The sequence below is a fragment of the Dasypus novemcinctus genome, chromosome 14 (assembly GCF_030445035.2).
Source record: "Dasypus novemcinctus isolate mDasNov1 chromosome 14, mDasNov1.1.hap2, whole genome shotgun sequence".
Taxonomy (NCBI): Eukaryota; Metazoa; Chordata; class Mammalia; order Cingulata; family Dasypodidae; genus Dasypus; species Dasypus novemcinctus.
The window spans coordinates 65030979-65052905 of record NC_080686.1 but is presented as its reverse complement, the minus strand read 5'-3'; the positions used below and the strand labels follow the sequence as shown (position 1 = coordinate 65052905).

Here is a 21927-nt window from a genome sequence, read left to right as displayed (position 1 = left end):
TGGTATCCATTTGGGCCCATCATGAGACAGACCTGAGCTAACTCTATTGATTTTTTTTTTTTTTAAGATTTATTTATTTCTCTCCCTTCCCCCCTGCCCCCATTCTCTCTTCTCTGTGTCCATTTGCTGTGTATTCGTCTGTGTCCACTTGCATTCATGTCCTGTGGCACCGGGAAACTGTGTTGCTTTTTTTGTTGTGTCATATTGCTGCATCAGCTCTCCGTGTGTGCGGTACCACTCCTGGGCGGGCTGCACTTTTTTCACATGGGGTGGCTCCCCTTGTGGGGCGCACTCCTTGTACGTGGGGCACCCCTACCCCTACGTGGGGGACATCCCTGTGTGGCATGGCATGCCTTGAGTAAGGCAGTACCACACGTGGGCCAGCTCACCACACAGGTCAGGAGGCCCTGGGTATTTAATCCTGGACCTTCCATATGGTAGGCGGATGCTCTATCAGTTGAGCCACAACTGCTTTCCTCCATTGATCTTGACCTCCATACGCCCCTGCTCTGACTGGGATGGGTCACAGTGATATTTTCAGTATATAAGAATTAGTATCAGTTCAGAGCCAGTATGTAGTAATCCGTTTCCCCAATGCACAGTTTTCCTGGTTAATGGCCATAGGTCACTTTTGGGTAAGGCTGTGAAAAAGATTAACAATAAAAAATTTTGCCAATATAGTAGGGTCTTTCCTCAAGGGGAACTGGCCTCCCCTTTATTCAGTGAGTTTTAGGTTGTAAAATGAATCAAATCTGGGAATTAATTGAAGGGCCAGGACTCTGTTTTGGTGATTCAAGTTAGGTTTCTGTTCACTAGACCTAGAACTCTTTTGGTCATACAGATCAAGTAAGAATTTAGTAGACCACCCATCTATTTCCTTTTTAGATACCATGATCAGTTAGCCAATGCCATAGGACTCTGCAAATCAGACTATTCTGATTACTGCTTAGACTTCTTTCCATTATGGTAACAACCCCCACTTGGTTGATTATTCCATGATTTGGCTGCCATGTTTCTCTTCATTCTCATAGAACGGTGGAATGGCCTTTTGAAGACTTGGTTACAGTGCCAGCTAGGTGGCAGTACCTTGCAGGGATGGGTCATTGTCCTCCAGATGGCTATATATGCTTTAAATCAGTATCCAGTGTGTGGATATGTTTTCTCTTATTGCCAGGATTCACGGGTTTGGGAATTGATGGGTGGAAATGAGAGGAGCTAGTGATCCACTAGCAAAATTTTTGCTTCCCCTCCCTACACCCTTCAGTTTTGTCAATCTAAAGGTTTTAGTTCAAAGGGAGCAATGCTTCTACCAAGAGACAAAACAATGATTCCATTGACCTGGAAATTAAGTTGCTACCTGGCAACTTTGGGCTCCTCATGCCTCTGCATCAGCAGACCAAGAAGAGGTTACTCTACTGACTGGGGTTATTGATCCTGATTGTCAAAGGGAAATTGGGTTGCTGCTACATTATGGAGATAAGGAATGATATATCTAGAATACAGGAAATCCCTTAGGGTGTTTCCCATACCCTGTGATTGAAGTCAATGGAAAGCTAAAATAATCCAACTCAAGCAGGACTGTTAATGGTCCAGATCCTTCAAGAATAGAGGTTTGGATCACTCTACCAAGCAAAGAACAACAATTAGCTGAGGTACTTCCTGAGGGTAAAGTAACTATGGAATGGATAGTGGAAGAAGATAATTCTAAACACCAGCTACGAGCACATGACTAGTAGCAGATGGGAGGGTTATAATAGTTTTAAGTATTTCTTTCATATTTTCTTGTGAATATGTATACATATATATAAAGCAAATATTTTGTTTTTTCCTTCTCTTATTTCCGTATCATTTAGCATAAGATATATTCATAATAGTTTTATATCACAATATTTAAGTTATAGGATATCAAAAGAGAAGAGTGAACATTACCCAAAGCCTTTGCTTCCTCTTCTGGGGATAGGGGTAGCATGTTTTCATATGTATGAAGGATAGTTGTGTCATGTTAGGTTGAAGTGTGATTTTGTTATTGTTTTTATTTTGAAATTAATTATGTTTTAAGGAGATGTATATGGGTACAAAGTTGACAAGGAATGGACAGTGATGGTCTTTTTGATATATTATCTTGGCTAGGCTAAAGTCCGTGGTTACTCTAGATAAACACTAATCTAGGTGTTTCATGAAGGTATTTTGAAGATGTGGTTAAAGTCCACGTCTTTAAGATGTGGTGGCTCTAAGAAATGGTGATTTTTCTAGTTAATTTGGGTGAGACCAATCCAATTGAAAGTCCTTAAGAACAGAACTGAGGCTTCCCTAAAGAAGAAGAAATTCTGTCTATGGATAGCAACTTTAGCCTGTGCTGAAGAGCTCTGGCCTGCCCTTCCTGACAACCTGTTCTATGGATTCTGGGCTTTTCTAGCCAATCCCCATAATTACATAAGCCATTACCTTGCAATGAATCTATGTATATATATATCTCCTACAGTTATACTCCTCTGATTGAATCCTGAATGATAGAATGTCTGAAATAATGTTTGTAAAATGATATTGACTGTTTTTTTTATGTTGACTATTTTTAAATAATTAGATTGATTTTAGGTGATTTATTTTTTACCTCCTTCTTTGTTCTTCTATCATTTTTGAGTGTTGTAAAGAGCATTTTAAACAAAAAATAATAGGTAAAAATCATTTTTTTACAAAAATGATAGTTAAAAGGCAACAATTTCACAAAATTACCCAAAGCCTAATTTCATTTGCAAAATGACAATCAAAGCTCTTGCAAGTTTTTATGAAACTTCCAGTTCCTAAAAACACAGTTAAAAACCTCTTTAGTCTTTCCACAGAATTGAACAACAAAAAAAATCATGTATACTGTAATCTATTATACTCTGTTTGTTTCATGAATGTTTATTGAACCCAGGAGCCATATCTTACTTTTATCTTCCCTTTCTCTAACACAGAACTGAACACATTGTGAGTCCCTGCCAGTGGTTCTTAATTAATAAACACACCCTATACACATAAATATGTATGTTATAACTTTCCCTAAATAACTTTTTTCCTGTAATTTTCACAGCATTCATTTGATTCTTTTCAAACTAGGATTTCAAACATTTTAATTTTTAGAACATGTTAAACATTAAATGATTAAGCTACATTTTCTTTATTTTATTAACAATAATATATAGATTGTACTTACTTTTATATAGTTGAAATAACTATGCACTTACCATTTTGTACTCTGCCCTTTTATTAGTATTTCAAGTCCACATAGCCTTGAGGCAACATGATCCAGAAACTTGTCTTTAAATCATTACAGAGCAGTCCATCATATAAGTAAGCCACAGTTTGCTCACTCATATCTTCATTTTGGGACATTTGGGTTGCTTCCTGATTCTTTTTGTTATAAATAATGTGACTGTGAAGTCTTGTTTAGACCAATGGCTTTCAAAAATTTATCCTTAGGTCAATATCCCCAAAGAGGAATTATTTGGGAAAATACGTCAACATCTTGTTACCCATTGCTAGAATGTTTTATAGAAAGATTAATAAATAACATTATTATTTATTTCTGCTAGTTTACCAGGTATATGATGAAATCAAAGTTGTTTTAATGTGTATTTCCTTAGTTGTTAGTAAGGATGTACTTTCTTCCATGTGGTGTCAGGTGTCATACTGTTTGTATATCCATTTCTGAACTGTTTGCCTTTACTCTCTAAATGTTGACTTTTTGTATGTATTAACTCTTTCTAAGTGGTCAGTAAGGGTTTTTTTTGCTTAAGGTATTGTAGTAGGAAGAATAATGGCCACTCAAATACGTCTATACCCTAATCCCCAGAAGCTGTAAATATGTAACCTTTAACAGCAAAAGGGATTTTGCAGATGTGATTAAGGATACAGACCTTGGAATGATTATCTGGATGGGCCCAATCTAATCATATGAGTCCTTAAAATGGGAAAACTTTTCCCAGCTATGTTCAGAGAGAAATGTGATGAGAAGAAGAATCAGAGAGATATGATGTTGCTGATTTGGAAGAAGGAGGAAGGGGACCACCAGCCAAGGAATGTAGGTCACCTCTAGAAGCTGAAAAAGACAAGGAAAAAGATTATCCCCTAGAACCTCCAGAAAGGAAGGTATCCCTGTGGACATCTTGATTTTAATCCAGCAAGACAATGTCTGACATCTGACCTGGAGAACTAAAAGGTGATAAACTTACATTGTTTTAAGTCATTAAGTTTGTGGTAATTTGTTATGGCAATAAATGAAAACTAATACATGTATATAATAAATTTTAGATAACATATTCAAGAAGCCTTGCTGTGAATGGGGACGAAAGAAATAGGGTGCAATTTATAGTATTTACAATCTAATTGTCTTGAAACTTCCTGACTTCCAAATCTACCACATCTGTTTAGATGTTGTTTATCTGATTTCACAATGAGGAGGGAGCATTCCTTAGGAATTGCATCTTTTTTCTCTGCATCTTTAGGTTTTAGCCTGGTGCAAGGCACAAAGGTATTCAATATAATCAATAAATAACTATTTGAGGATGTTAAAAGACAAACACTTTCTGTCTTCCCAGGGTTTAACAGTGATAGCATTTATACAACTTGTGCCTTTAACCCAGGAGAACACTCCAGCCCTTTGTTACGTTGAGCTCATGTTTTATTACCTGTTATCAGAGCTGCCCCTCTCAGCTCTACTGTCCTGTGTTCTAAAATAAATGTGCCTTGTCTCTTTTCAAGAAAGGCAAGTCCATATTTCCTAGTGAAGCCATGCAGGGGTTCAAAAAAGCCCTAAACTCCTTCTCAGGGTCAGTTCAGTTGAAGTAACCAAGTTCATGGGACAATAGTTCCAAATTCCTTTCACATGTTCTTCACAAAAAGTATATAGAAGAATTGCATCACAAATTTCTGGTTCTCTTCTATTTTACACAGGGCTGGAGTGGACTTCCCTGTCTACTGGAGTCAGGCAGGACCAGATGACTTGCTTTGGGCAAAGATATATAAGCAGCATTGACGTATCACTTCTTGCTGGTCTTGGTTTCCTTCTTCTGTGTCTTGGTTTGGGTACCACCATTAGCTGACCCTGGAGTAAGGATTTGAGTGCACATTGTTTGGGAGGAAATACCAGTAGAGGAGTGAGGGAATGAAACAGAGAAGGAAAGGAAGTCTCAAAGCCATTTATTCCTGTTGGCAGCTGGAAGAGCCAGAATGGATTTAGGAGAGAATGTGAGTTGAGTAACTTCAGGAAGTTTTACTTTGAAGTGGGAGAAAGAAATAGATAGTAGCTGAAGGTGGAAATTGGCATCAAGGGAGGTTAGGTTTTTTTTTTTTAATATATGAGAATATTAGAGAATGTTTGTTTGCTCTTGGATATGATCCAATAGAAAAGAGAGACTGGAAAGAGAGAGAGGGACAATTGCTGGTGCAAGATTCTTAGAAGGTGAGAGTGGCTGGGATCTGGAGCTGAAGTGGATAGGTGCAAGGACACTTAATGTATAATAACAGGAAGGAAAGTAGATGAATAGATTTGGGGATGGGAAGAGGTGGAAGCCCCTGTCTGATTGCTTCTTATTTTCTGAATTAAATTTAAGTGAAGGTCATCTGCTGACAGTGTTGGGAAGAGGAGTTAGGAGATTTGAGGAGAGAACAAATGACATGAAATAGTTGTTTTGAAGAGAAAAGAAGATGTGAAAATAATGTTTTGGGGAATGGGAAAACCAGCTGTATTAGGGTATTGGAGTACAATTGCTGAGCAGGGTTGAATGCTTGTTTGATAATCCTTGATTTCATGTGTAACCAGTCAGCACAATTGCATATTTTTCTGGAGCAGCATTCAGGTATGGAGTCAGCAGATGTTGAATTTAATTATATTTAGAATCTGCTCAAAGAGTGGATGGGGGTTGGAGGAAGAGTCAAGGAAATCAAGGGAAGAGTGTTTAAATGATGGACCTTAGTGTCTAAAATGGATAAGAAAGGAAGTGCATTCATGATGGGGATATTTGATAGAGGTGGGATCAATGGCATGGAGATCTCTATAGGGTTGAAGAGGAATGTTCTCTGGAGGAATTCCATGTTTAGTAGAAGAGACATATAAACAGAAAATGTTACAATGTAAAGGAGGCTTAGTGTGAAAGAAACAGCACCTGACTTCGAGTTAGAGAATTGGAGCATGAATTAGTTTTTTAATTCAACTAATATTTATTAGGCACTTGATATATGCTAGGAATTGTGTTATGACTTTGGGATACAAAAGTGAAAAAGATCCAATCCCTGCAGAGTGCTCAGCTGACTCACAATGAAGAAGTATGAATGAGAAAGAAACCTGTAGGTTTATGCCATTGAGATGTTATTGCATTGTTAATACAGCACAGTCTAACGTATACTTAACTAGTACAGATGAGAATGAGTCTTCCAGGTGGAGAAGAGGGGTAAAGAGCATCTCATGCAAAAAGAGAGTAATGAGTAAAAAAATACAGGGAACTCCGGGGGACACCATAGTGGGAATGTAGGCCAAGTGAAGCTGCAAGATTGAGCCTAAAAGAACAAGTAAAGACTCTTTTGTGAAGGGCATTTAGTGGGACAATAGGGAGTGTGACCTTTGTCATGGAGATGATTTGGAATCAGTGGAGGTTTTCAAATAGGGGAGCCATCCTGTCCAATTGACTTTTGGGAAGATCACTTTGACTTTAGTATGGAGAAGGACTTAGGGATGGGGATAATAAAAAATTCAGGTATGGAGAAAAGTTTGGAGAAGAACCTTTCTTATAGTATAGCAAAGAAAAAATAAGGGCTTAAACTGAGGTCACTTTAAGATCTTTATGACACTAAGTTTTTAGGAGAGAAAATATGAGTTTGTGGTTAAGAGCCTGGCTCTGGAATTAGATAGAACTTAGTTTAAATCTCTATATGACTTTGTTGCTTGAACAATTTCCTTAATCTCTTGGCCTCAATTTCCTCTTTGAAAATTAAAGTAATAATGGTTTCTCCAATTTGGGTTGTTGTGAAGCTTTTATTAGATAATTGACATAAAGCACTTAAACATGAACCTTGCATAAAGTAAGTCCTCCATGGATATTAGGAATGGGGATGATGATGACAGTTATTGTAGTATATGGTGTGAAGAATAGACTGAACTTAATTCTTTTCAGTCTTGTTAACGGTGTAGTGGAAATAGCTTGGGATTTGAAAACAGATGAATCTGAGTTTTAACATTACCATAACACAACTGACAGTGTAATTTTCGGAAAGACAATAAACTTTTATGAGCCCCAGATTCCTTATCTACAAAATGGGATCTCTATCACAGGACTGTAGAGAAGTACATGGTGGGATAAGATATTTTTGCAAACCTTTTGTAAATGATGAAACTATAATTACATGGGAAGTATTTTTATCTGGTTGTCTCTACTACTGCTGTTTAGTATAATTCTTTTCTTTGCTGTGTTATTACTGGTGTGTCATTTGTTCTAAGACTATCAGATCAGAAAATTAAAAACCCAAAGAGACAAACTTCACAACCAAAATACCACTCAGCAAGCTCTAGCTTCTTCCCGAACTTTTGGCAGCTCCTATGACTTATGAGCACATCTGCCTTCACAAGGGCCATGGAATGTAGGCGTGTGCTCCTCCTATCCCTGGACAAGAACAGGGGACATGGTTGCCTTGGAGAATCAGACAAGGAACAAAATGAGCAGAGGCTCTGCCCCTGATGTGCCCTGAGTAACTTGTGTCTTACTTTGTACCAATGGGAGATGGAGCTTTAAAAGGATAGGTTTGGTGCTGGAAGGGGAGGGGGAATGAATAGAGGGAGCACAACGCATTTTTAGGGACAGTGAAACTATTTTGTATGATGCTGTAATAGTTGATGCATGACATTATGCATTTGTCAAAATTCACAGAACTGTACAACAGAAACAGTGAACCCTAACGTAAGCTATAGACTTTAGCTACTAAAAATGTATTAATATTAGTTCATCAGTTGTAACAAATGTACTACACTAATGCAAGATGTTAATAATAGGGGAAACTGTGTTGTGTGTGTGAACTCTTTGTACTTTCTATGCAATTTTTCTGTAAATTTAAAGCTTTGCTAAAAATAAACTTTATTGTATAAAGGATAGCTTTTTGTGCTATGTGCTCCCTAAATTAAAGCCATGCTGCTTGAGAGAAACTGTGCCAAACCTGTATTTTAATATTTGGGGAATTTACTTCATATTAGCTAAACTGGTAGTTTGTACACCAGGCTGGCTACATAAGATGACCTTGGGAGAAGATTATAAACAATTTTATTAATTGAACAAATATTTATAAAATCTCTAATGTGTATCTAGAAGCTGATCTAGGCATCAGGCATACAGTTGTGAATAAAACAAAGTTCTGGTTCACATAGAGCTTACACTTGACTATGGGGAGACAAGTGATTAAAAAACCATACGAATATATAGTATATCAGATGGCCACAAATGCTATGAAGAAAAATAGAGTGAGAGGCATAGAGGAAATGGGGGACTGGGGATTTTATTTTAGACAGTGTGGTAAAAGAAGACTTTTCTGATAAGGTGATATATGAGGAGAGACCTGAAGGAAGTGAGAGAAAAGACATGTGGGTATCTGGGCAAAATGCCATTATACAGAAAGAATAATATGTGCAAAGGTTGGAGCTTGCTTCTTTTTCCCCCAAGAAACAGTGACGTCGCCAGTGACTAAAGAGGAGGAGTTAGAGGGAGAGGGTATGGTAGGAGATGAGGGCAGGGAGCCAGGGGCTGAGTAGAGATTATAAGGGCCTTTTAGGTTATAGAAAGGACTTAGGATCTTACTCTGAGTGAGATAGGAAGGCATGGAAAATTTTGAGCAGATGAGTGACATGATCTGACTTTGGAGTTTAAAGAATCACCCTAGCTGTCCTATAGAAGAGCATAGACTATGAGAGGGGGCAAGGATGGACGTGGGAAGACCAGTATGTGCTGGTCATATTTCAGGTGGGAGATGATGGTAGTTTGCACCAGGGGTCTTAGATAGACATAGTTTAAATAAAATGTGTATTTTTACTGCCTTCCCCTCACAGTCCAGTTCCAATTCAGTAGATTTAGGATGGGAACTCAAAATCTCTCTATATTTTTTAAATTCCCTCCCCCCTTGCAGTTTGCTTGCTGTCTGCTCTCTGTGGCCATTTACTGTGAGTTCTTCTGTGTGTCTGCATTTATTTTTTATTTATTTCTGCCCCTTCCTTGCAGCTTGCTTGCTGTTTTGCTCTCTGTGTCCATTTGCTACGCTGTCTTCTGTGTTTTTATTTGTCTCCCTTTTTGTTGCATCACCTTGCTGAGTCAGCTCTCTGCGACGCTTGTGGGCTGGCGGCTTTCCACATCATATGGGCAAGCCTGCCTTCACAAGGAGGCACGGGGACACAAATCCAGGACCTCCCATATAGTAGACGGGAGCCCAGCTGATTGAGCCACAGCCACTTCCCTGAAATCTCTATTTTTAAAAAAAGTTCTCTAGGTGTTTTTGAGGCATAGCTACATTTCAAAACCAGTGATTCTTTCCTTTGGGGAGATTTTCTCCTTGGACCTCTCTGCCTGTCATCTTTTCTTCACCTCCTCCAGCTAGGGGCTCTGTCTCCAGGCCTCTTTTGTCTAGCTTTGGTGCCCTCATTGTTTTCCTTTATATGTCCTCCCTGGTTATCCTTTGCTATTCTCAACCACACCTGGCCAGTGACTGCCTACACACACTGGAGGTTAAATCCACACTGCAGCTGGGTTTGTCATCTCCATGCCCTTTCTCTTCATCTTGTCATTTCCCTGCCCAAATCCTCCCAAAGGCTTTACTCTGCCTCCTAGATAAAGGCTAGTCTTCTAGCTGCTTACAGTCCAATCCCAGTCAATCATCCCACCTTATCTCCTGCTGTGGCCACCCAGCAGTCATTCTCTGAAGTCAAAAGGATTTATTTGCTGTACTTCGGACACAACATGAAAGTTCCCATTTCCTCAGCTGGACAGATCTCCTCCCTCTCTGCCTTACCAAATCCTATACATCCATCAAATCACGGCCCAAATTCTTATGAAAAACACATTTAAAAAACAGTTAATACATATACATGGTTCAAAATTCAAAGGGTTTGAAAAAGGCTACATGTTTGAAGGTGATCCTCCTGATATCCCCAACTGCCATCCAACCAGTTTCCCACACTGCATGCATCACCTGTGGGTCCCTTCATGATATTCTGTCATATAGAATCACATGTGTGTGCATGTTTATATACTGGTACTTATACACACATATACATATACACAGGAAAATATATTTTTTTCTTTTTATCACTAATGGTAGCATATTATCTACATTGTAATTCACCTGCTTTTTTTCACTTAAGATGTTCTTGTTGTTACATATCAGTACACATAAGAACTGCTTTATTTTTTTGTTTGTTTGTTTGTTTTTAAGCCTGTAAAAAGAATTTATTCGGGAAATGGGGGAAAGAACAGAGCTTGCTGAGAAATGGGAGAAAAAGATGGAAATATACACCAAGACTTGGTATGGGCTCCTCTAGGCAGAGAGAGCCTATTGTTTTTAAATGTCTGCTTAAAATTCTGTTGTACAGATGCACCATAATTTACTTAATCAGTCCTATATTGATGCATATCAAGAATTTTTCCTTTCTATAAAATATTGCAATAAAATTTCTTTGAAATATTTCTTAATGTACATACAGAGATATATCTTTGGCATAAATTCTTAGTAAAATAGTTCAGAGAATGAGTTTTAACTTTTGATGGACATTGCCAAATTGTTCTCTGGTTTAAACTCCTACTAATAATGTATAGGCAGGGATGAATTCAGGGCATGTCTGAAGCCTGGATTTAGGAAATGGACTTTTTTGTTTTAAAGATTTATTTTTTAAATTTATTTCTCCTCCCCCCTTCCCCCCATTGTCTGCACTCTGTGTCCATTCGCTGTGTGTTCTTCTGTGTCTGCTTGTATTCTCACTAGGCTGGGAACTGATCCTGGGACTTTCTGGAGTGGGAGAGAGGCGATTACTCTCTTGTGCCACCTCAACTCCCTGTTCTGCTACATCTTCTTACTTTGTTTCCTGTGTGTCTCTTATTGCTTCATCTTGCTGCGCCAGCTCTCTATGTTGGCTGGCACTTCTGCACTTTCCCACACTGAGTGGCACTCTCATGCAGGGCGGCACCACTGCACAGCATGGTATGCCCCCATGGGCTGGCACTCCACATGGGCCAGCTTGCTGTGTAAGCTAGTTTGCCCTCACCAGGAGGCCTTGGGCTGTGAACCCTGGACCTCCTATATCGTAGACGGGAACCCAATTGGTTGAGCCTCATCTGTTTCCCAGGAAATTGACTTTTAATTAATGTAGTTTCATACTAAATGGATTTTATTTGCACTAGTTATTTGTACCTGGTGAAAAGCATATAGCTAGTTTCTCTGGAAAAGTCAAACGTAGAGCAGGGATGTTGAGGAGGGTATAAAATCCTCCATGGAAATAGCAAAGATGAGTTTATCATGCCTGACAGTGTTCTCATTCCAAACAGATGGTATTAGCAGTATGATATTCTCATGGGACTTTGAAGACCTGGAAGACCATACCTTCACCTAGGAGTTTGCTATATTGCTCCTGTGTTGGGTTACAGTCTCCATAAGTTTCTATATTCTTTGCCGTTATAGAAACTTTCTGTTCTAACTGTGCATTAATTAGGATAGGCCAGACTGTGATAAAATTGGCCCCAAATTATATCGTTGCTCAAACAAAACGGAAATGTATTTCTTCTCTCAAGAGTAATGTGGAGACCCAGGCTTCTTCCACCTTGTTCCATCCCCCCAGGGCCTCATTGTCACCTGCATCCATTTAGAGCAAAATGTGATTTTTTTACTCAGAATCCTTCATGCACTCATGGTGCTTTCCCATATGTTCCACTCATTCTCCCTGCCACTAAATAGGACCTTTTTAAGATGTTATTTTTAGTTAAGGCATGATCAACTAAATCAGATGGGTCTTAATCCTATTACTAGAGAAATTATAGGGGAAAAAAAGCCACGGGGAAGAACCAGAGGCTGAAGTCATCTGAACTAGAAGAGAAAGGAGAGGACATCCCCATGTGAGGGAAAGCCAGGGAACCGAAGGATTTCTTACCAACCAGAATGCTACCAACCTGGGAGGAAGCAAGCCTTCTAGCCTCTAAAACTGTGAGCCAATAAATTCCTGTTGTTAAGCCAACCCATTGTATGGTATTCTTAGCAATCTGGAAACTTAAACAGTATTTATTCTTTTTAGGTACTGGTAAATTCTGTTTGTACTGTTATTAATTCTTTTGGTGAATATGTTGTCATATTTTGGTATCAGTGCTATGCTGCCTTCATAAAAAGAATTTGGAACATATTGATATGTTGTCTAAAATTTAATAAAACTTCCTTTTGAAATTATCTGGGACAGATGCTTTTGGGGATAGCTCTTTCATAACATTTCTATTTTTTCTATGATAATTGCTGTATTTACATTTTATATCTCTTTGGGGTTAGTTTTGATTATATTTTCCTAGAAAGTCAGCCATGTTATCTGTAGTAAGGAGTCAAAGATTTTTTAAGAGAGTATTATTGACTCCTTATTAGGAACAATGAAGACATATTATTTGTAATACTGTTTACCTTTATGTATTTATATGTATTTATTCTTCTATTGCTTGATTAATTGACAATGAACTTTTATGATATATTATATATATTAAAGATGAAGAAATTGTTGCATTAAACTAACACCACTTCTCCCCTATTCTACCTACTTTTCTTAGTTATACCATTTCTATATTATCAAAATACATAACTTTTATACTCTAATCTGTCGCTACAATGCCCATATTTGTTTTTCTAAGTTCACTGGGTAAGTACCTTCAGTGCTTACTACTAGGCCATTTGCCACAGTTTTTCCAATCTTTCTGTTTTCGGCTTAAGTTTTCTCTAGTAGCTTCTTCAATAAAAAGTTATGCAAAACATTCCCTTTGTTCTTTCATGTTCACAGATGTTTGTCTGTTGCTTTTATTTTTTTTAAAAAATTATATATATATTTTATTAGAGAAGTTGTGAAGTTATAAAATGATCATGCAGAATGTGCAAAATTCCCATACAATACCCCTCTACCAATACCTTACATTGTTGTAAAACATTTATTACAGCTTGTGAAAGGACATCACACTATTACCAGTAACTACATAAATTTGGTATATTTATTCTCATAATCCCCCCATTATTAACACAGTACTTTCTTTGACACCGATGTAAGAATATTACAATATTGCTGTTAACTATAGTCCCTAAGTTACATTAATTGTATTTTTCCCATGCATCTCCATATTCTTACTACCTTGTAATATATTTGTCTAGTTTATAGAAGAACTTTCTTGTATTTGTACTATTAATTACAATCCTCATCCACCTCTAGGTTCACTATGTTATTCAGTCCCTAGATTATTCTTTAGTTTTCTTTCAGTTGACATTTACATTCTTAGATTACCCCTTTCATCCACAATCCCATTTATAAACCAGCCATGTTAGTTATATTCACTATAATGTGTTATCATCAACGCTATCCATTTCCATACTTTTACAGTCAAGCTAATTAAGAATACTATATACATTAAGCATCAATACCCATTCTCAGATTTTCCTGTCTCTTAGTAACCTATATGCTAGGTTTTAACTCTGTGTGTTTATTCTTCGAATCTAGATCATATTAGTGAGACCATACAATATCTGTCCTTTTGTGCCTGGCTTATTTCACTCAGCATGTTTTCAAGGTTCATCCATATTATCATATGTGCCCCAACTTCATTTCTTCTTATAGCAGCATAGTATTCTGTCATATGTATATACCACAATTTTTTTTTACCCATTCATCGGTTGATAGGCACTTGAGTTGTTTCCATGTTTTGGGATTGTGAATTACACCACTATGAATATCATTGTGAAAATATCTGCTTGCATCACTGTTTTTGGACCTTCTGGGTATATTCCTAGTAGAGGGATTGCCAGATCAGACATCAGTTCTATATTTAGCTTCCTAAGGAATCACCAAACTCTCTTCCACAGTGGCTGCACCATTCTACATTCCCACCTAAAGTGGAGTGTTCCTTGTCCAATTATTAACTCCATGAGATTACACAATTATTTAGTTCATAATAGTGCAGTTATACAGTATTTGTCCTTTTGTGTTTGGCTTGCTTCATTCAACATAATGTGCTCCAGCTTCATCCATATTTTCATTATGTTATGACTTCATTTCTTCTTACAGCTGCATAATATTCCTTCTTGTGACTACACCACAGTTTGTTTATCTGCTCATTGGTTGATGGACACCTGGGTTGTTTTCATTTTTTGGCAATCATGAATAACACTGCTATGAATATCAGTGTGCTGATGTCTGTTCACATCACTGCTCTCAGTTATTCTGTGTATATACCCAGTAGTGGTATTGCCAGATCACATGGCAAATCTATATTCAACTTCTTTAGGAACTGCCAAACAGTTCTCCACAGTGGCTGTACCAGTCTACCTTCCCACCAACAGTGAATTAGTGTTCCTATCTCTCCACATCCTCTCCAACACTTGTAGTTCTCTGTCTTTTTAATAGTGGCCATTCTAATAAGTGTAAAATGATATCTCTTTGTAGCTTTGATTTGCATTTCCCTCCTTGCTAGTGAAGTTGAACATTTGTTCATGTGGGTTTTTTTTTGTTTTGTTTTGTTTTTTGCCATTTGTATTTCTTCCTTGGACAAATTTCTATTTAAGTCTTTTGACTGTTTTTAAATTGGGTTGTTTGTCTTTTTACTGCTGAGTTTTATGATCTTTGTATATTATGGATATTAAACCCTTATTGGATATGTGATTTCCAAATATTTTCTCCCATTGAGTAGGCTGCCTTTTCACACTTTTGACAAAGTCCTTTGAGGTACAAAAGCGTTTACATTTGAAGAGGTTCCATTTATCTATTTTTTCTTTTGTTGTTTGTGATTTGGGTATAAGGTCCAATAAACCACCACCTACCACAAGAAACCACCACTACCACAAGGTCTTTAAGATGTTTCCCTACATTTTCTTCTAATAGTTTTATGGTCCTGGCTTTTATATTTAGATCTTGGATACATTTTGATTTGATTCTTGTATAGAGAGTGAGATAAGTGTTCTCTTTCTTTCTTTAGGTTATGGATATCCAGTTCTCCCAGCACCATTTGTTGAAGAGACTGTTTTGTCCTATTAACATGGCTTTGTTAAGTTTGTCAAAAACCATTTGGCTAAAAAGGTGAGGATTTATTTCTGGACTCTCAATTCTATTCCACTGATCAATAATTCTATCTTTATGACAATACATTGCTGTTTTGATCACTGTAGCTTTGTAATGTGTTTCAAGGTCAGGCAGTGAAATTCCTCCCACATTGCTCTGCATTTTCAGAATGCTTTTGGTTATTTGGGTGCACTTTCCCTTCCAAATGAATTTGGTAATTGCCTTTTCTATTTCTGTAAAGTAGGCTCTTGGAATTTTGATTGGTATTGTATTGAATCTATAAATCAGTTTGGGTAAGATTGACATCTTCAGGGTATTTAGTCTTCCAACCCATGAACATGTAATGTCTTTTCATTTGTTTAGGTCTTCATTGATTGCTTTTAGCATTGTTTTGTAGTTTTTTTCCTATAGGCCCTGTACTTTGGCTAAATCGATTCCTAGGAATTTGGGTCTTTTTGCTGAATGATTGGTAGAATTCACCTGTGAAACCATCTGGTCCTGGACTTCTCTTTGTTGAGAGATTTTTGATGACTGATTCAATCTTTTTAAATGTTATTGGTTTCTTAAGTTCTTGTGTTTTTTGTAGTATTAGTGTAGTTTTTTTGGTGTATTTCTAGGAATTTATCCATTTTATCTAGGCTGTCTAGTTTGTTGGCTTATAGTTTCTCATGATATCCTCTTATGATCCTTTCTATTTTTGTGGGTTCATTTGTAACTTCCCCTCTTTCATTTCTGATTTTTTAATTATTTGCATCTTTTCTCTTTTTTTATTTGTTGGTCAAGCTAAGGGTTTGTTGATTTTATTGATCTTCTCAAAGAATCAGCTTTTGGTTTTGTTAAGTTCCACCTTTTTTTTTTCCAATTTCTTTTATTTCTGCTCTAATCGTTATTATTTCTTTCTTTCTGCTTGCTTTGAGAATGGTTTGCAGTTCTTTTTCTAGTTTCTCCAGTTGTTCAGTTAGATCTTTGATTTTAGCTCTTCTTTTTTAATATAGGCATGTAGGGCTATAAATTTCCATCTCAGCACTGCCTTCACTGTATTCTATTAAGTTTTGATAGAGTGTGTTCTCATTTTCATTCATCTCAATTTATTTAGTAATTTTACTTACAATTTATTCTTTGACCCACTCCCACATTTAGAAGTGTGTTGTTCAGCCTCCACATATTTGCAAATTTACCTCTTTCCTGTCTATTATTGATTTCCAGTTTCATTGACTTGCGATTGGAGAAGGTGCTTTATATAATTTCAAACTTTTTATATGTCTTGAGACCTGCCTTGTCACCTAACACGTGGTTTATCCTAGAGAAATATACATGAGAACTTGAGAAGAATGTATAACCCACTGAGTTTGGGTGCAGTGTTATGTATATGTCTGATAGGTATAGGTCATGTATCGTATTGTTCAAGTTCTCTGTTTCCTTGTTGATCTTCTGCCTAGTTTTTCTATTTAATGGTATGAGTGGTGTGTTGAAGTCTCCAATGATTAATATAGCGATGTCTGTTTCTCTCTTCAGTTTTGCCAGAGTTGGCCTCATGTATTTTGGGGCATCCTGGTTAGGTGCATAGATAAATTTTTTTAAACTTTATTTTGTGCATTTAATAATCGAAAATATAAATAATAATTAAAAAAGAAAAAGAAAACACAGTTGAATAAAAACATGCATTTCTCAATTAAATGTACTGGATACATATAGAAAATTTTTTTAATCATACAATATGTTGCACAATATATTTGGTTCATAGTAAGAGGTGCATAAATATTTACAACTATTATTTCTTCCTGGTAGATTATCCCTTTTATTAATATATAATGATCTCCTGTATCTCATAAATTTTCAAGTCTGTTTTGTCTAATATTAGTATAGCTACCCCTGCTCTTTTTTTTGTTACTGTGTGTGGAGTATCTTTATCCAACCTTTTACTTTCAGCCCGTTTGTAAACCTGGGTCTAAGTTGAGTCTCTTGTAGACAGCATATGGAGGATTCATGTTATTTTACCCATTCTGTGAGCATATATCTTTTGATTGGGGAGTTTAATCCATTCACATTCAATGATATTACTGTAAATGCATTGTTTACTTACACCATTTTGTTCTTTGATTTTCATATGTCATATCTTATTTTCACATGTCTTTTTACTCCTTTGGTTATCCTTTCTGCTATTCTTTCTTCTATAGTCTCCTCTAAGCCTCCCTCTCCTGACTTTTGCTTTCAGGCTGCAAGGCTCCCTTTAATATTTCCTGCAGAGGTGGATTCTTTTTTATGAACTCTGTTAGTTTCTGTTTGTTTGTGAATATTTTAAACTCACCCTCATACTTTAAGGACAATTTTGCTGGATAATGAATGCTTGGCTGGTAGTTTTTCTTTTTCAGTGTCATGATCATATCATACCATTATTTTCTCACCTCCATGGTTTCTGAGAAGAAATCTGCACTAAGTCTTACTGGGTATCCCTTGAATGTGATGGTTTGCTTCTCCCTCGCTGTTCTTGGAATTTTCTCTTTAGTTTTGACATTTTACATTCTGACCAGTATGTGTCTTAGAGTGGATCTTTTCACATTTATTCTGATTGGAATATGCTTCACTCTTGGACATGTAAGTTTATTTCTATCATGAGAGTTGGGAAATTTTCAGCCATTATTTCCTTAAATACTCTTTCTGCCCCTTTTCCCTTTTCTTCTCTTTCTGAAAGTCTCATGACATGTATGTTGTTGCATTTTGTGTTATTGTTCAACTCCCTGAACCCCTGCTCATTTTTTTCCATTCTTTTCTCTCTTTAGTTGCAGTTGTTCTGTTTTCTGTATCACTTATTGTTACTTCTATCATTTTGAGCCTTCTGTTGTATGCCTCTAATGTGTTTTTCTTAAATTCCCCCCACCCCCCACCCCCCTTTGCAGCTTCTTTTTTTGTGTGTATGCTGTCTGCTCTCTGTGTCCATTCACTGAGCATTCTTCTGTGCCTGTATTTATTTTATTTATTTCCCCTCTGCCCCTTGCGGCTTGTTTGCTTGCTGTCTGCTCTCTGTGTCCATCACTGCGCTCTTCTGCGTTTTTTGCTTGTCTCCCTTTTTGTTGCGTCACCTTGCTGAGTTGGCTCTCCATGGCACCTGTGGGCTGGGCGGCACTCCGTGGTGCTTGCAGGCTGGGCGGCTCTCTGCAGCGTGCAGGCGAGCCTGTCTTCACAAGGAGGCCCCGGGACATGAGCCCAGGACCTCCCATATGATAGATAGGAACCCAACTGATTGAGCCACAGCCGCTTCCCCCTTTAATGTGTTTTTGATCTCACCTATCATGTCTTTTATTCCCATGAGCTCTGTTACTTTTCTATTCAGGTTCTCAATTCTTCTTTGTGCTTACTCAGTGTCTTCTTGATGTCCTTCATCTCTTTAGTCATATTGTCTTTTAACTCATTCATTTGATTTTGGAAAGTTGTGTGACTCTTGTTGATTAGTTCTCTCAAATCCTGTGTCTCATTTGGGGCTTTGATACATTTCTTTGTTTGGGCCATTTCTTCCATTTTCTTTGTATTGCTTATAATTTTTTGCTGTTATCTAGGCATCTGATTAGAATGGAGAGTTTACTCAGATGCTCCATTTCTCTCTCTTTTGAAGGGACTTAGTGGTGGGAGGCTGTATGTTGATGCTCTTTGATTCTTGGTTCAATCTGTTCTGAGTCTTTTGGATTGTCCCTGTTAGTTGCTCAAATCTGGGCCTTGGACCCACTAATGGTTACAGACCCACTTCCAAGGGCCTTGGGGAGGAGGCTATAAAGCCCAGAAAAAGCCCTTCATACTTATTTACCTTTAATTTCCTCATGTGCCCTTCCTTTGTCTGCCAGCATGTGGCTTTCTTTGGCAGCTCTCTTCATTCAAAGGCTGGTCAGAGTGTGTTTGCTGCAACACAGACCAGATCACTGTGATAGAGGATCCTGTTTGGAGGCTGAAAGCCTCATAATTCAAACTTCCTCTGAGGCAGTTTTCCAATCTTTTCTGGCAGCCCTCTTTCTTTTCCCAGGTAGGAAATAATTCCATTCCTCTCTGCATCCTCAACAACCAGTCCCGGTCAGTAGAGAGGGAAATTGAGAGGGTTGAGTCTCTTTAGTCCCTTGTTGGCTTCCAAAGCAAACAATGGCACAGCTCTACCTGGCCAGGAAGGCCTTGTGGAACACAGCAGACCAAATTTTGGGTCAAAAGCTGAGTCAGCCTTAGGCTGCGTCCTTCTCTTTCCCCTTTCCTGGGGAAGTGGATCCCTGTGGCTCCCTTTGTCTGTAGCCACCAGCCCCAAGGCCTAAGAATTCAAATGTGTATATGGGGCGGTGAGGACGCTGGCAGTTGCAGCTGCAGCTTTTAACTCACAGTTGTACCATTATTATTCTTTTCCTTTGCCCTCTCTTTTCTGGGGAGTGTCCAGCCTTCCCCTGGTGTCCTGGTCCCCTTCCAGATGTTTATACCTGTCCTCTAGCTATTTTTTTTTCTGGGAGAGGAGAGAGTCCTGTGTCTTTCTAGTCCACCATCTTCCTTGAAGTCCTTGGGTCATACTCTTTTATCCATTCTGCTGATCTCTGCATTTTGACTGGAGAGTTTAATCCATTTACATTTAAATTCACTACTGATAATTCAGGACTTTCTTCTGCCATTATGCTGGTTAGTCTTTGTAAGTCCTATGCCTTTTTGACCCTCAATTCTCCCATTTATACTTCCTTCCCTATTTATTTGATTCTGTTGATATTGTACTATATTGAGTCCATTCTCATTTCTTTCTAGATATAATATATATATATATAAAATGATCACCATGGGGTTAAAATTTGATGTCGTAAGTATATAACAACTTTTAATTTGATACCTACTTGATTTCAATAGCATACTCATATAGTGTTCCTATTCCCCTCCATTCCTTCACCTTTTTTGCACAAATTATATCTTTTTTCCAAAACCATAGATGCATTTGTATTTTTTCTCCTATAAGAAGTAGTAAGTGAAGTTACATGCCAAAAATTACAATACAATAGTATTGATATTTATGATTACCCATATGGTTACTTTTCCTAGAGGTCTTTATTTCTTTATGCCACTTTGATATTCTGTCTAGTGTTATTTCCTTTCAGTCTAAAGAACTCCCTTTAACACCGCTTGAGAGCTGATTGGGTAGTAATGAACTTACTTAGCGTTTGTTAATCAGGGAATGTTTTAATCCCTCCCTCATTTTTTAAAGAAAGTCTTGCCAGATATAAAATTTCTGATTGGCAATTGTTTTCTTTCAGTACTTCAAGTATTTCACCCCACTGCTTTCTTGCCTCCATGGTTTCTTATGAGAAATCAGCATGTAATCTAATCAGGATTTTCCTTCTGCTTTTCTTTTGCTGCTTTCAAAACCCTCTCATTTTTTTACATTTTACTTTTATTGCTATGTATCTAGGAATATTTCTCTTCCATTATATCCTCTTTGGTGCTTATTATGATTCTTGGATGTACATACTAACATCTTTTGTTAGCTTTAGGAAGTTTTCTCTCATTATTTCTTTAATTGTTCCTTCTGCCTCTTTCTTTTACTTTCTTTCTTCTCCTTCTAGAACTCCCATGATATGTTTGTTAGTGCACTTGCCCCACAGTTTTCTTAGGTTATTTTAAAAATATTTAACCTATTTCATTTATTTTTACCTTCATTGCCACAATCAGTAATTATGTTTTTTTAGCAAATCAAATTTATTGATACTTATTAATAATGCATGAATCCATACAAACTGTACAATAATGGTATTGGGTGTAATCACATATTTGTGCATTCATCACTTCAATCATTTCTTATTATTTCAATAATAATAATAATAAAAACAAACAAAACTTATCACCTCTCAATCTCTCTATGCTTCCCCTGCTGAACATAGATGGTATTCTTTTTCCTTTTCTCTAATATATTTGTATTTATATTTTGTGTTACAATCTTATATATGCAATATCACCTATATTTGTGTTTTACATGAGGTTTCACTACTTTAAACAGTTCCATGTTACAGTTTTTAGCTTTCCTTCTAGTAATATATATTACCTTAGACTTCCCCTTTCAATCACTGCCATTGCTTTCACAATTTCTATTCATTTCCAAAGATTTGCAAACAATCTTTTTACCAATTCTGCACAGATTAACCCTCAGCTTTCCATTCTCTACCCTCCTTCTATTTTCTGGTGATCTATATTCTAATTATTAACTCCATGAGTTTACACAATATATTTAGTTCATAATAGAACAATCATACAATATTCATCCTTTTTTGTCTTGCTTGTTTCACTCAACGTAATGTCTTCCAGGTTTATCCATGTTGTCATATGCTTCACAACTTCATTTCCTCTTACTGCTGCATAATATTCTATCATGTGAATACACCACAATTTGTTTATCCTTTCATCACAGATGGACACCTGGTTGTTTCCAACTTTTGGTGATGGTGATTAACACTGCTATGAACATCATTGTATAGATGTCTGTTTGTATCTCTGCTCTCAGTTCTTCTAGGTACATACTTAGTAATAGTATTGTCAGGTTGCATGGCAAGTCTATATTCAATTTCCTTACGAACTGCCAAATAGTCTTCCATAGTGGCTGTACCATTCTACATTCCCACCAACAGTGAATAAGCTTT

The 21927-nt window shown here is 37.2% G+C and overlaps 1 protein-coding gene across 3 annotated transcripts in view; it reads left to right on the top strand.

Moving 5' to 3' along the window:
- RRM2B (ribonucleotide reductase regulatory TP53 inducible subunit M2B) overlaps positions 1-21927 on the top strand; it is a 158080-nt gene that overhangs the window by 115408 nt on the left and 20745 nt on the right. For 2 of the 3 annotated variants that reach the window (XM_058275845.2, XM_058275846.2), the window contains exon 9: positions 15207-15307. The exons of the other annotated variant lie outside the window; for it this stretch is intronic. In XM_058275845.2, coding sequence (XP_058131828.1) covers positions 15207-15307 — 101 coding nt within the window. The remainder of the gene's footprint in view (positions 1-15206; positions 15308-21927) is intronic. 3 annotated transcript variants of the gene reach the window in all.